Source organism: Podarcis pityusensis (genome assembly GCF_964106645.2).
Source record: "Podarcis pityusensis genome assembly, chromosome: 9".
In the NCBI taxonomy this organism is placed as follows: Eukaryota; Metazoa; Chordata; class Lepidosauria; order Squamata; family Lacertidae; genus Podarcis; species Podarcis pityusensis.
This window is the reverse complement of record NC_138034.1, coordinates 68,093,985-68,106,296: the sequence shown is the minus strand read 5'-3', so window position 1 is coordinate 68,106,296 and position 12,312 is coordinate 68,093,985. Positions and strand designations below refer to the sequence as shown.

Below are 12,312 nucleotides of genomic sequence, written 5' to 3'. Positions count from 1 at the left end.
TGTTCAGCAACCACCCGCTCAATCACCTTGCCCGAGAATGAAAGATTTGAGACTGGGCGATAGTTAGTTGGCCATACTGGCCGGGTCTAAAGATTATTATTTTTTAAGAAGCAGTTTAATGACCACCTCTTTCAGTGGGTCTGGGAACACACCCTCACAGAGGGAAGCATTCACCACCCCGCAGAGCCCATTGCCCAGCCCTTCCCGGCTTGCTTTCATTAGCCAGGATGGGCAAGGATCAAGGAGACAGGTGGTTGGTTTCACGCGTCCAAGCGGCCTGTCCACATCCTTGGGGGTAACGGATTGAAACTGATTCCATGCAACTCGACCAGACAGAGCTCCAGCACTCTCCCACCCCAGCCCTGCTCCCATGGTGGTGTCTACCTCCTTCCGAATCTGAGCGACTTTAACTGAAAAAAAACTTTGCAAAACCGTTGCAGGAGATATTGGGGTCATTACAAGACCGCAATGGTAAAGGTGGTTCCATTAAATTACAAACCACTTAGTAAGCAGACGTACTCTACATTTCCTCTTCCTTGCAGCTATATTTTCGTCTACAGTTGCAAGGATGTAATTGTGCTACTGGTTAACTGTCTTCCCTGAGAATAAAGTCTAAAGCCAGGGCTACAGCAGCTTTGTTCAACCTTTGATGCTCCAGCTGTTTTGGGCTGATGGTTTGGGCTACCTGGAGGGCCACCACTTGGGAAGGCTAAACTATTAAATTTCAGTAACTAATTGTGGTGTTATAGCTGGAACTTCAGATCAGTTATGACTTAAAGCCACATACCCTTCTACTCCATATAACGTATCATAAAATAAGCCATGTAAAACTTCAGTATGTTTATAGTAAAGATTGTCTGCACAGAACAAAACATAGCAAACAAAATATACAGCAGTTTTGTACGGATTCAAATACATTGTGCAGTTTTGATTTAATTTCCAGTACAAGTAGGTCTCTTCACACAACACACTTTGTGGTCTATGGTTCAACAAAGCAGCCACCACTGTAAGAGTTAACTTCTGCTGCTGAGTAATCTTTGCAGATCAAGGTATATTCTATATCACACTTGACAGGTTTTCAAAAATCCATTGTTTTATGGGTAAGCAGCAGTATTACGATATATGCCTTCTTAAATTTACATTTACATAAATAGGGAGTACTGCCCACATAGTCCTGTTGTGTCAATCGCATCTACAGCTTGAATAAGCAGCTTTGCAAAAAAATAATAATTGTCAAGTCATTTACAATCGGTTGCTGTCCTTGTGGGTATTCTGCAAAAATAGAGACTCCCAAGTTGAGAGGCCACCAGACGTGAGTTTTTGTGCAGTCGAAATAATTTTTGTACACAGTACATTCTCTTTCAAATATTTTGGTTACATACAATGCATTCTTTTAAGCAGCAGCATGTATAAAGCACAACCCTAAAGAAAACACAAGCTCAGGCAAAAAAATAAACTTATTTGTGGTATTTTCATCTTTGGCCAGGCAATCAGTTGTAGTTTGTTTTTACAGATCACCTAATTTAGTACCAAAGACTTGTGGAGCTTATTCAACTGCTACATTTTTGCACACATATGAGCAGTTCTGTAGGCTATAAAACATGGGTAGAGTGCACCACCAAGTCCTCTAGGGGGTTTTGTAATTCAGAGCGAGGGCTCAAATTGCAGATCGCACAGGTCTGCTGGCAAGGCAGAGTACATTCGCATAGCTCGCTCTTAGGAAATCGGACTGAGAGTGGCTCAGTGTCCTTGCCCTAGGCTGAAAATAAAGGATGAAGTGGCTTAGGCAAGACACAAGCCTAGTTTGCATAGCTGACAGGATCCCTACAAGCACTAGAGAAGTAAAAAGAGTGCCATGGTAGGAAGAGTCCTATTTATTCTTATGGGCACCCATGCTTAGGTTGTACTGCTATCCCCCAGGGAGCAGTATCTAGATACACCTCCACCAATATCTTCTGTGTCGTCAAAAACTAAACATTTCAAGATTTACAGAACCTGTTTCTAATGCTTTTTCATCTCTAAAGCATCTGTAACACCAGTGCATGTCAGAATCTGGGTAGAACTCGGGAGTGGTTCACCCAGGTCTTTTAAATGTTTAAAAGTTAGGGCTGATTGGTCAGTTCACAGCCCCCACCCCAACATGTACTCTGATTCTGCAAAAGCAGACAAATGTGTTCTTTTGAGTAACTCTCCAAGATGTTGCAGCGTTCAGAAGCTTCCGTCTGGTAGAAATAAGCTGCCTTTGACAGGACCGCTGCCTATCACCGTTGGGAGTCCTATGAAGGGCTTGCCGAATATTGCTGCATCAGATGCTTGTGGCACAGGTTACAGACCCGCTCTGGGTAAATGCTGGAAGGAAGGGGCAGTTCGTTTGCTGAACAGTCTTCACAGAACACTCCACCACAGTTCTTGCAGGTGTTCTGAAGAGGGGAGAAAAACAAATGGAAGTTAAAACCACCATTACATTTCTTCCTCAAGGGAGCAGGAGGAGAGAATCTCAAGTTGCCTTGTGTTTGTTTCAAGTTAATAGCTTGACCTGTCCTTCGGGCTCAGGTTGGGCAGTTACTTCCTCTCATTGCTGCACACACAACCCCCATAAAGCAGGTCATGAGAGTGGTCAAAAAGTTTGCATCTGTTATTCCTACAAAAGGCTGTCGAGTACACTACCGGGGCAGAAGATGGTTTCCCCAAGTTAAGCAGGTGAGCCACTCTGTTTAATTTTACCTTTCTTTTGCTCTGTGTACTTTCTTCTTGACATAGCTGGCACAACTCTAATTTGCCAGGTCCAAGGGGCTGCTCCTAAATAATTGAAAAACATGTTATGTAAACATACAGTTAGGCTTTTTTTTGCTAGCCTTTTGATGTCTCATGAATGTTTTGCTTACAATTTGCTGAAGCCCTCCCACTCAGACTTAAATCTCAGATAATAATAATAATAATAATAATAATATTTATTTATTTATTTACTTACTTACTTACTTACTTACTTACTTACTTACTTACTTACTTACCCACCCACCCACCCACCCACCCACCCTGCCCATCTGGCTGAGTTTCCCCAGCCACTCTGGGCGGCTAGTACAGATGAGCTGAGCTGAGTAGGCTCCAAACTCACTACTTCCCTTTCCGAGTTTGTGCGCTTTGAACATTGAAGCAGAACTCATTTGAATTTACCATTTTATAGTAATATTTGTATAGTACTCTGAAGTGGTAAGAGCACTTCATACGCATTGGCTAGTTGTGTAATCCTTATAAGGTAAGTCAGTATTATCCCCCATGTTAAATGCATAGAATTCAGGCTCAGTCCCTTTAAGCTGGCAATTCCCAGATTACTTACTACAAAACTAAATTCAGTACTACTCTGGGTGGCTGGGGCAACCCAGTCAGATGGGTGGGCTGCAAATAATACAAATAAAAGCTTGGACACCAAGGTCAAAAGTTCCAACAACAGGAATTTTGCACCGACTGGAGTTTCTTCATTAATTTTATGGTTTATCAAAATAATTTTCTAACACCGCTTCTGTTCTCATTGGAGGATACATGCTTACAGCAGCCAGGGGTCCAGAATACAACATTTTAACATTTCACTTAATGCTCAAAATATATATACACAAATATTTGGAAATTTACAAAAACAGACGAAAGCCTTCAAATCTATAAGCCAATATTCTAAAACCAACTTCTTGATATTTGACAAATATGTCAAAGACAAAATTACATGTCAGCATCCCAAAACCATCTGCACACCACTCAAGCTACTCAGCCTCTTTAGCAATTCATCATTTTAAATATTTTCCCGCATATTAAAGGCTCTTGGCTATTGACTATGCTAAAATAAGCAACATAGATGACTTACATGCTCCTCTTGCAAGATAGGAGGTGCTCTGGAAGATAAATAAGACATTAACTTTGAATGTTATTTCATCCACATCTTAACTAATGCAAGCTGGCTATTAAGTTTGTTCTGATTTGGCATAATGGTAATGTGGTCACACACATTCATAATACTTAGATGCTCCAAGCATAAAGCAGGGTTGGTTGTCCGTGCCTCATACCAAGCTTTTGTCAAAGGCAGAATACAATCCATAAAGTTAAAGTTATGAACTCCCAGGTTTTTACCAGCCCACCATGCAATGAACTCTCAAAATCCAAACACAAAGCCCTCAAGCTACTTAGCAAGCATCTGATTAGATTTACAAGAGAGCTCTGCTTGTCCACATCTTGGACCCAGAAACTAAGATATGCTTTCTACAATTGTCAAAACTAAGACACATAAACCACATTGATGAGCACATCTACATGAAAGTTGCTTGTTTCACACTTCAGCCCAAGCCAATAGTTCAAATAACACTTCCCTAGAAGAGCCACCACAATGTGTGGAGTTTTGTATTATATGCCTCTATGGGAGGCGGGTGGCGCTGTGGGTTAAACCACAGAGTCTAGGACTTGCCGATCAGAAGGTCGGCAGTTCGAATCCCCGTGACGGGGTGAGCTCCCGTTGCTCGGTCCCTGCTCCTGCCAACCTAGCAGTTCGAAAGCACGTCAAAGTACAAGTAGATAAATAGGTACCACTCCAGCGGGAAGGTAAACAGTGTTCCATGTGCTGCTCTGGTTTGCCAGAAGCGGCTTAGTCATGCTGGCCACATGAGCCAGAAGCTGTCTGCGGACAAATGCCGGCTCCCTCGGCCAATAAAGCGAGATGAGCACCGCAACCCCAGAGTCGGTCACAACTGGACCTAATGGTCAGGGGTCCCTTTACCTTTACCTATGATATCTGTGCTACCTGAACAGACCCAACAATTTCCCTAAGCTGCTGTTTGGCCACTAAAAACCACTGCAATGGCCAAGCAATTTGGAGGGAATCTGGCATCCTGAATCTGGGCATCCAATGCCCTGCAAGAAAGCAACTGTAAGCTCACAGCAAAGCTCACTCTCCAGATATGCCACCTTCAGCATAACTTATCATGGGATGTTAACTATCCTCCCTAGAGTACTTATCATAGCTGGAACACATGCTAAAAATGGTGTGCAAATATAGTATTAATTGAAAAATGTCTGGATCACAATTGTCTAAATTCAGCCATTGTTTGCAAGGATGTCCCGCACAAATATCAGATAAAATTTCATGTGTGAGAGTCTACAGAAATCATACGAGAAGTCATCTTATTAGCTGAAAAACTGGCCACTGAATCATAACCACCAACACCTGTATGATCAAAGAGAATATGAATTGAATATATGGTCCATACTTGCTTGGAAGAACTGTCTGCCCCTCTTTTATTGGTGTTCTCCACGGAGACTCTCCTTCCAGGTGTTTGCTTCCTGCATCCTGTCAGAACAAACAGATACTGAAGGATCAAAGAAGAACACAGAAGAAATAATATGCGCTGTGTCCATTTCCCCTCCCCTCAGCAATAGCTGTTAGTTTCCTGAACGGCCAGAATCCACAAACTTTTGGCCACCATGAAACTACCTACTACTACTAGAAGAACTAGAGATCACTTAAGAGAAAATAACGAGAATTGTGGTAACAGAAATTGCCATGTGCGTGTGTTACTCTGGGGATCTTTGAAGAAGCATGTGGTTATCCTTCATTTCCTGGCTTGATTTAATGTTCTGGTACTAACCTTTAAAGCCCTGAATGATTTCAGACCAGTTTATTTGAAGGATCACTTGCACACTTATTTAAAATGGGCAACATCCCTTTCTTCTTTGCTGTGACTCCCCCAAATCAGTTTCAGGGGGTCCCCAACCATCTTGGCAGATTAGTGTCCATTCAGCTGCCAGACTATTACTGAAAATCTATGCCTTTCTGGAAAAAGTCCTCCCAATAAGATGAACAACAATAAACTTAAGATTACAATAAAATGTCCTTCTATTTAAATCTCTCTTTTTAAACAGTGGTGTTTTTAAATATGATTCAGGCAGTACACCCCACCCTCCCTTCACAGCATATCAAATAAAATTACATCAATTAAAAGGAGGGAGTTTCACAGAATACAGGCCATTAATGAGCAGGCTCTGTCCTCTAGTTCTCACGAATTGAACTGATCTTGATTTATTTAAAATTTTTGGAAATTCACAGAACAGCTTATATTAAAATTTCTGTAAGCAGTGCAGAGTCTTAAAAGCCGGCCAGGAGGCAGGGGCACGCACACAACAATTGTACACCCGCATATACCTCTCTCCTTTCTTTTTTTTTGCTGTAAGCACAAATGCAGAAAAGCAGCAGCTACTCTTATGCATGCAACAAAACAGGCACCTATCATCACACATGAGGATCGATGGACGATTTGCAGGCTGCTTTTACCTTTTTTACTTTTTTCTACATGCAATTTGCACGTGCACAGGGGAATTTTATCAGCAGCAGTTCAGGGGCCAACCTCCAGGTCACCTGCCCCTTCCCCCCGTCTGTTTTTTTAACTTAAAAAAGCCCACACTACTTGCCACGGTGCTAGTGAGACCCTAGCCACTCACCATCTTAATCAGGCATTAAACGTTGCAGGTCCCATGCTGTGGGACACTTTTCCGGCACCCTCACTTTTGACTTAAAGACATCTCTCAATATAGTTGTTTAAAATATTCTTGAGCAGCCAGTAATGGTAATTCTTTTTCTCTACTGCTTTTAATATTCCTTTAGTGTTTCTATATTGCTGTACACCACCCTGATTTTTTAATTTTTAAGGGCGGTATATAAAGAGCTTATAAATAAACAAATAAGTATACTCAAAGTCCTAAATTTACATTTAGACCTACAAATTAGCTAATGCATGTTTGTGCTCTGGGTCTGTGCCCTTTTAAATAACCTAGCAATGTCCTTGCAGGAAATTCACCAGCTTTGAATCACCTCAAGCTGTTACAGTATACTTATGCTTCACTGTGACCAACAGGAAACACAAACCTCAACAACAGCAACAGTAAAATAAGAAGAATCCTAACAGGTTAAAAAGAGTAACTGAATTAAAGCTACAGTTAAGCACCAAGAAGCAGAAGAAGAACATTACTGTTTTAAATCCGGCCTTCTGGAATCCTTTGCTTTGGCTGTGCAAGCTTCTGTTCTCTTGAATTCCAGGGTGGAAATGTGACCATCGCTCTCGCTCCCGTTTCAGTTCCAGTTCCAGCTGGCCCCTGAAGTAGCAGCGTGGAGAGAAAGTGTGTTAAGGACAAGCTGTAGTTTACTGACCCAATAAAAAAGGCCACTGAAAGAAGGAAAGGTTTCCTATTTTTTATGCTCCAGATTGAGAATTTCAAAAACGACCCCTCTGAAGAAAACGGCATCGCATCCGAGTCGCACCCTTGGCCCATCCCAATGCCAAACTTTGTAACCCCTCCTTTAGGCATGTAAATGCCTTGCCCTCCTCTGACTCTGCTAGCCTTGCTGGTACCCAGCTAAGCAGTGTGGCATCAGGTTTGCATGCAAAAGGTCCCAGATTCAATCCCCGGCATCTCTAGGTGGGGCTGGAAATGGCTCCTGCCTGAAGCCCTAGACAGCCACTGGAGACAACGCTAAGTCAGATGGCCCAATGGTTGGACTCAGTATAAGACAACTTCCTATGTTCCTGCATTGACCAATTTCATTTCATTTTTAAATTGCTAGAGCACATAGAATCATAGAATTGTAGAGTTGGAAAGGATCCGGGGGTCATCTGGTCCAACGCCCTGCAATGCAGGAATCTCAACTAACGCATCCATGACAGAATACATCATTATGTACTCAGTGTGAACACAGAAAGACATGGGTAAACCCGGAGGCACATGAGCCATGATTCACCACTGCACACAAGAACAGTGTGCATCAACAGCACTTCCCCTGCATGGAGACTTGCAGGTTCTATGCACAGCTTATGATTTCTCATGTCTCCTGCATGAACAGGTAGAGGATCAATATTAGCTGTGCACGAGTATCACAAAGGCCAAGAACATAAGGAGTGGTGAATGGGTATGCCCGTTTGTGTGGGCATCGTTTAAAACATTCACTTGTGGTTCTTCTAAAGTGGCCCACAGATTTGCACACATGGGTGACAATCCAGGCAGATCTCCAGGCACACAGCACACAGGCCGCTGCTGAAGATGGAGGAGACAACTCTTAAAAGCCATATGACTTACAGTCATACCTCGGCTCCCAAATGCCTTGGGAGTCGAAGGTTCCGGCTCCCAAACGATCAAAAACCGGAAGTGTTCCGGTTTTCTTTTCTTTTTTTGGAAGCTCAACAACCAGTATGGCTTCCGCTATTGTTTCTGGCATGCCTGTGCAATCGGAAACCAATCGGAAGCTGCACCTTGGTTTCCGAGCCTTTCGGAAGTCGAAAGGGCTTCCAGAATGGATTCCGTTGGACTTCCGAGGTCCGTCTGTACTGACTTACGTTGGCTGGCTACACTAATGGGAAGAAGCTCTTCTTCAGCCTTAAGCTTTGAGATAGCTCAGTTGGCAGAGCATGAGACTCTTAATCTCAGGGTTATGGGTTTGAGCCCCACGTTGGGCAAAAGATTCCTGCATTGCAGGGGTGGAATGAGATGATCATAGTTTTCCCTTCCAACTCTACAGCTCTACGATTCTACTGAAAGATGTATATGGACTTACACAAACAAGAACTTAACAGTTTGGAAATTTCAAAATGTCACCCTTGTTTTGGAGAGGCTTGCTATGACAACCTGTGAGGAATCCTGCAAAATGCACAGAACATGCAAAATGTTCCAGCAGAGCTGGAAAAAGGCTGCTCAATAAAATCACACACAAATAAATCAGTTCTGTTCACCGCTGCTTGGTGAGCTGTTCCACCTCCATCTGAAGGCTGTTGATCTTATCCCCAAACTCCTGCTTGAAGAGCCGATTGTCTTCCTCCAGGGACTGACGCTCCTTCTCTGCATGTTGCAATCTGGATTTGAGCCACATGAACTTGTGATAAAAAACAAAAGCCATGGTGGGGAGGAAGACTGAGGTTAAACAATAAATTAAAGAAAAAACTGAGCCCAATGAAAGATGAGAGGAAACGTATGGGAACAGGAAGTGAGAGGGGGAACCAAAAGAAATCTAAAGAAAAATCAAAATGGAGGTGAACCAGGCAGAAGAAACTTCTATTTTCAAATTTTTTTATTCTATAACTACAGTTTACAGTCATTAGATGATAAACATAAAACATCACTTTTATCCATAGTCAAAGCAAATCTCAATTACACAGTATTTGTAAGTCGTTTCTTTTAAATTTACGTTACATTGCAGCTTTATACAAGTAATTGGAACTTGCATCATGGGTTACCTACTATATTAAGAAATTAGTGCATTTGTCTGGTCTCTTCCACAACTGTTACATCAGGTTAAACACACACGGATCCAGAGTGGATACAAAGTCGTGGACAAGTATTTAGGCTTCCCAATCTACTTGAGGCATCACTGCAATTGGGGGGGGGGGCAGGGAGAGAAATGCACTTTCACAACAGAGGGGCTGATTTCAGACTGCATGTTTTCACCAGCTATGTGGCATATACTCAGCACAGTGGCCTAACTGTAGGGTGGACAAATAGAGGCAGTCACTCAGCAAAAATTATGGAGCTATCACATATTCCAGTCCACCTCTGAAATATCATCTTCAAACAGACTCAAACGTCATTTAATCAGGCATATGGCACAGTCCTCCATTTACCAGCTCAGGATGCTGACGGGGCATCACTTCCTTGAAAGAATCCCACTGTCACAAACTCTCAACAGTATGAAGAACTGTATCATGTGCCCAGTTCGACATCCTGACCGTTTCTTGGTGAGTGGCTGGCAGAAGCACAGCAATTCAAGCCAACAGTGTGGAGAAGAGAGGGACAGAGGGGACTGACTCATTAGCAAATCACCGTCAAGATTAATCAGCAAAATAACATTTTCTCTTCCTTAACCAGAACAAAGTCCACCAGACCATTCTCTGAAGGGCTAAGATGGTGACAGCTTCCGCTTCCAACCATTATTCTAAGCGACCATCCTCTGTTCTCACTCAAACTAAGGCATCCTACGGCCAACTAGCAGGAACCAGGTATGACTCTGAAGCATCACTTTAAAGGACATTTTAAACAGAAGGAATTATGGGCTAGAATTTGGAAGCTGTGTATTTGTTCCCTTGTCCTCTCTAAGCATGATAATCATAGCGCAGCCTATGTTAAGCCAGCCAAGTGTGAAAGCTAAATCCTAACTACAAGAGGGGTGTGGCATCGTAATAATCCTCGCCACCAAATTGGACATTTTAATGAAACATGTTTACTTTAGGATGGAATTTAAATTGGTGCCTAAATAGACATTGCTCCAAATTAACTGGGTACAATTACAAACATGCCACACCAAAGTGTAATTCTTAAGGATTCTTACTTTAAAGGAAAAGAGCAAAACATCTGCTCTGCCAGTTTTACAAGGAATACAAGAGTAAGATTCAGCCCCCTAGATTCTAAAATCAGCCAATTATTCCCCTCCCCCATCTTTTAAAAAGTCAATTTCCCCCATTTTGCTTGAACACAAAACAGGAGATTTCCAAGGGAGGGAACTGAAAAAAGAACAACAGACTATTTAAAACTATAAAACTAATTTGGACAGCTGGACGAGTATTGATAATGACTCTCTACACACTAAAGGCTGTTTAGGGACTAGCACAGTGAACTCTTGCAGTCATGAGAAAGACCCCTAATTTAATCCCAAAACAAAAAAATAATGTTATTTTGAGTTCCAGCAAGGTGTTTTCCTATGCTTTCTAGGTTTTAGTCGGTCTTTCGGTAAGTCCCCTGTTTGAACCAAACACTTAGAATCAAAAGTTAACAAGATCAAAAGGCAACTTTAAGCAATAACGATCTAGTTATTGTATGCTGTAGCTACTCTGAGTCAATGACTGACCAGCAGTAAAACACTACCAGTTCCATTCATCCTCTTAAACAAGGTAAGAACCATAATGAACTGCTCTGCAAAATACATTATTCCATCTTTCCTAAAAGAGGAAGAGAAGATAACACACACCTATTATGAGAGTCCTTCTAGAAAAGAGAACCACTGTTTATTTTTTAGGGAAATGAAGGCAGAGGTAGAAGGCAATGCAGAAACAAAAAGGGCTTTCCATTTTAAAATATACCTAGTGACTAGGCGTTGCATCCATGTCACTGGAGGGGGTTGTCTTTCTCTAATGCAAAAGGGTTGGCATTGGCGCATTGTCTTAGTGCGTCCTTGCACTGCAAAATATTCTGGTTACAGTTCGTTGCAATTTTGGTTTGCATTATTTGTTTTGTATTATTACTGCCCTCCTCTGGATATTTCCTTACATCCATGTACAGTGGATTATATCAAAATAATGGGGTTGTGGGATCATCGGAATGGGCAAGTGGGAAAAGACAACGAACAAGACAATTGTATGTAAATGCAATTGAGAGAAGGTGAAAAGAGCAAGTCCAAGCAGAAACACATTTTGTTCTGCTATAAAGCAAAACAGTGTAATCTCGCCCCATTTCAGCTGCGGTGGTTGGACGCACAATATCTGTGAACTGGTGCATCCTTTGAGCTGTGTGCTGAGCACACTGTGCATATCAGACCCACTTTCCGTCTACATAAATTTGTGATAAATGCACAGTTGGGGTGGGGGTGGGAAACGTGCAATGCAGACAAGCCTTTGGTAAACAAGGACTAGGCCCTTCTAATGGAAAGTTCTTCCGAGGTGAGCTTGTCCTGGTCTTGAGATCAAATGGGACAGAAAAGCTAAACGTTCGTGGCTTGCAGCAGGCACCCAACTGCTTTAACTTCCATGTGTGTATTTTCTTCATACACTTCACAACAGGGAAACAGAGGAAACTACCTCAGCTTCCCGCGAATCTGAGAATTTTCAGGGGGAAAGCTTCACTTTTCCAATATCCTGCCAAGAGTAAAAAGCTTGTGCTGTATACATACACTTGGTATCAATTGTATGTACAGACCCACAAATCTGTTTTTACTTATGATTTTATGGAGTAGGTTCTGGTCAAATCATTTGTAGTTTAGTAAAGTTTAAGCAACAAATAACTAAGGGAAGGAAGATTATAGGCTACCTTTTCTATTTCCAAACAAAACAGATGCTTAAAAAAAGAAAGAAAAAGAAATCCACCAAATTCCAAGTCAACTTTAGGTGACAACATTTAAGTCTGACATCTAAATTCTCAATCTCTTTTTGCTTTCCCCTCATAACTGAACTGAGATGTCAAGAGTTGTGAGGCGACCAGCTGCAAAAAAAAAAATGCCTAATGGGGCTTCTGAATCAGTTTGTTTGCTGCACTATTTAAGGTTTTTGCCTGTTTCACCAAATCCTTTTCACTATATGATGATAA

The 12,312-nt window shown here is 42.0% G+C and overlaps 1 protein-coding gene across 8 annotated transcripts in view; it reads right to left on the bottom strand.

Annotated features, from left to right (window-relative positions):
• Nucleotides 1-825: 825 nt before the first annotated feature.
• Nucleotides 826-12,312, bottom strand: part of RUFY3 (RUN and FYVE domain containing 3) — a 45,753-nt gene continuing 34,266 nt past the window's right edge. For 5 of the 8 annotated variants that reach the window (XM_081020819.1, XM_081020814.1, XM_081020815.1 and 2 more), the window contains 6 exons: nucleotides 8,757-8,876; nucleotides 7,005-7,128; nucleotides 5,250-5,329; nucleotides 3,857-3,884; nucleotides 2,725-2,799; nucleotides 826-2,420 (listed from right to left, as the gene is read on the bottom strand). In XM_081020819.1, the coding sequence (XP_080876945.1) occupies nucleotides 2,277-2,420; nucleotides 2,725-2,799; nucleotides 3,857-3,884; nucleotides 5,250-5,329; nucleotides 7,005-7,128; nucleotides 8,757-8,876 (571 nt within the window). In that variant the 3' untranslated portion in view covers nucleotides 826-2,276. Of the gene's footprint in view, nucleotides 2,421-2,724; nucleotides 2,800-3,856; nucleotides 3,885-5,249; nucleotides 5,330-7,004; nucleotides 7,129-8,756; nucleotides 8,877-9,073; nucleotides 12,299-12,312 lie in introns of those variants that run through there. The other 3 variants (XM_081020818.1, XM_081020820.1, XM_081020821.1) reach the window with 1 other exon arrangement.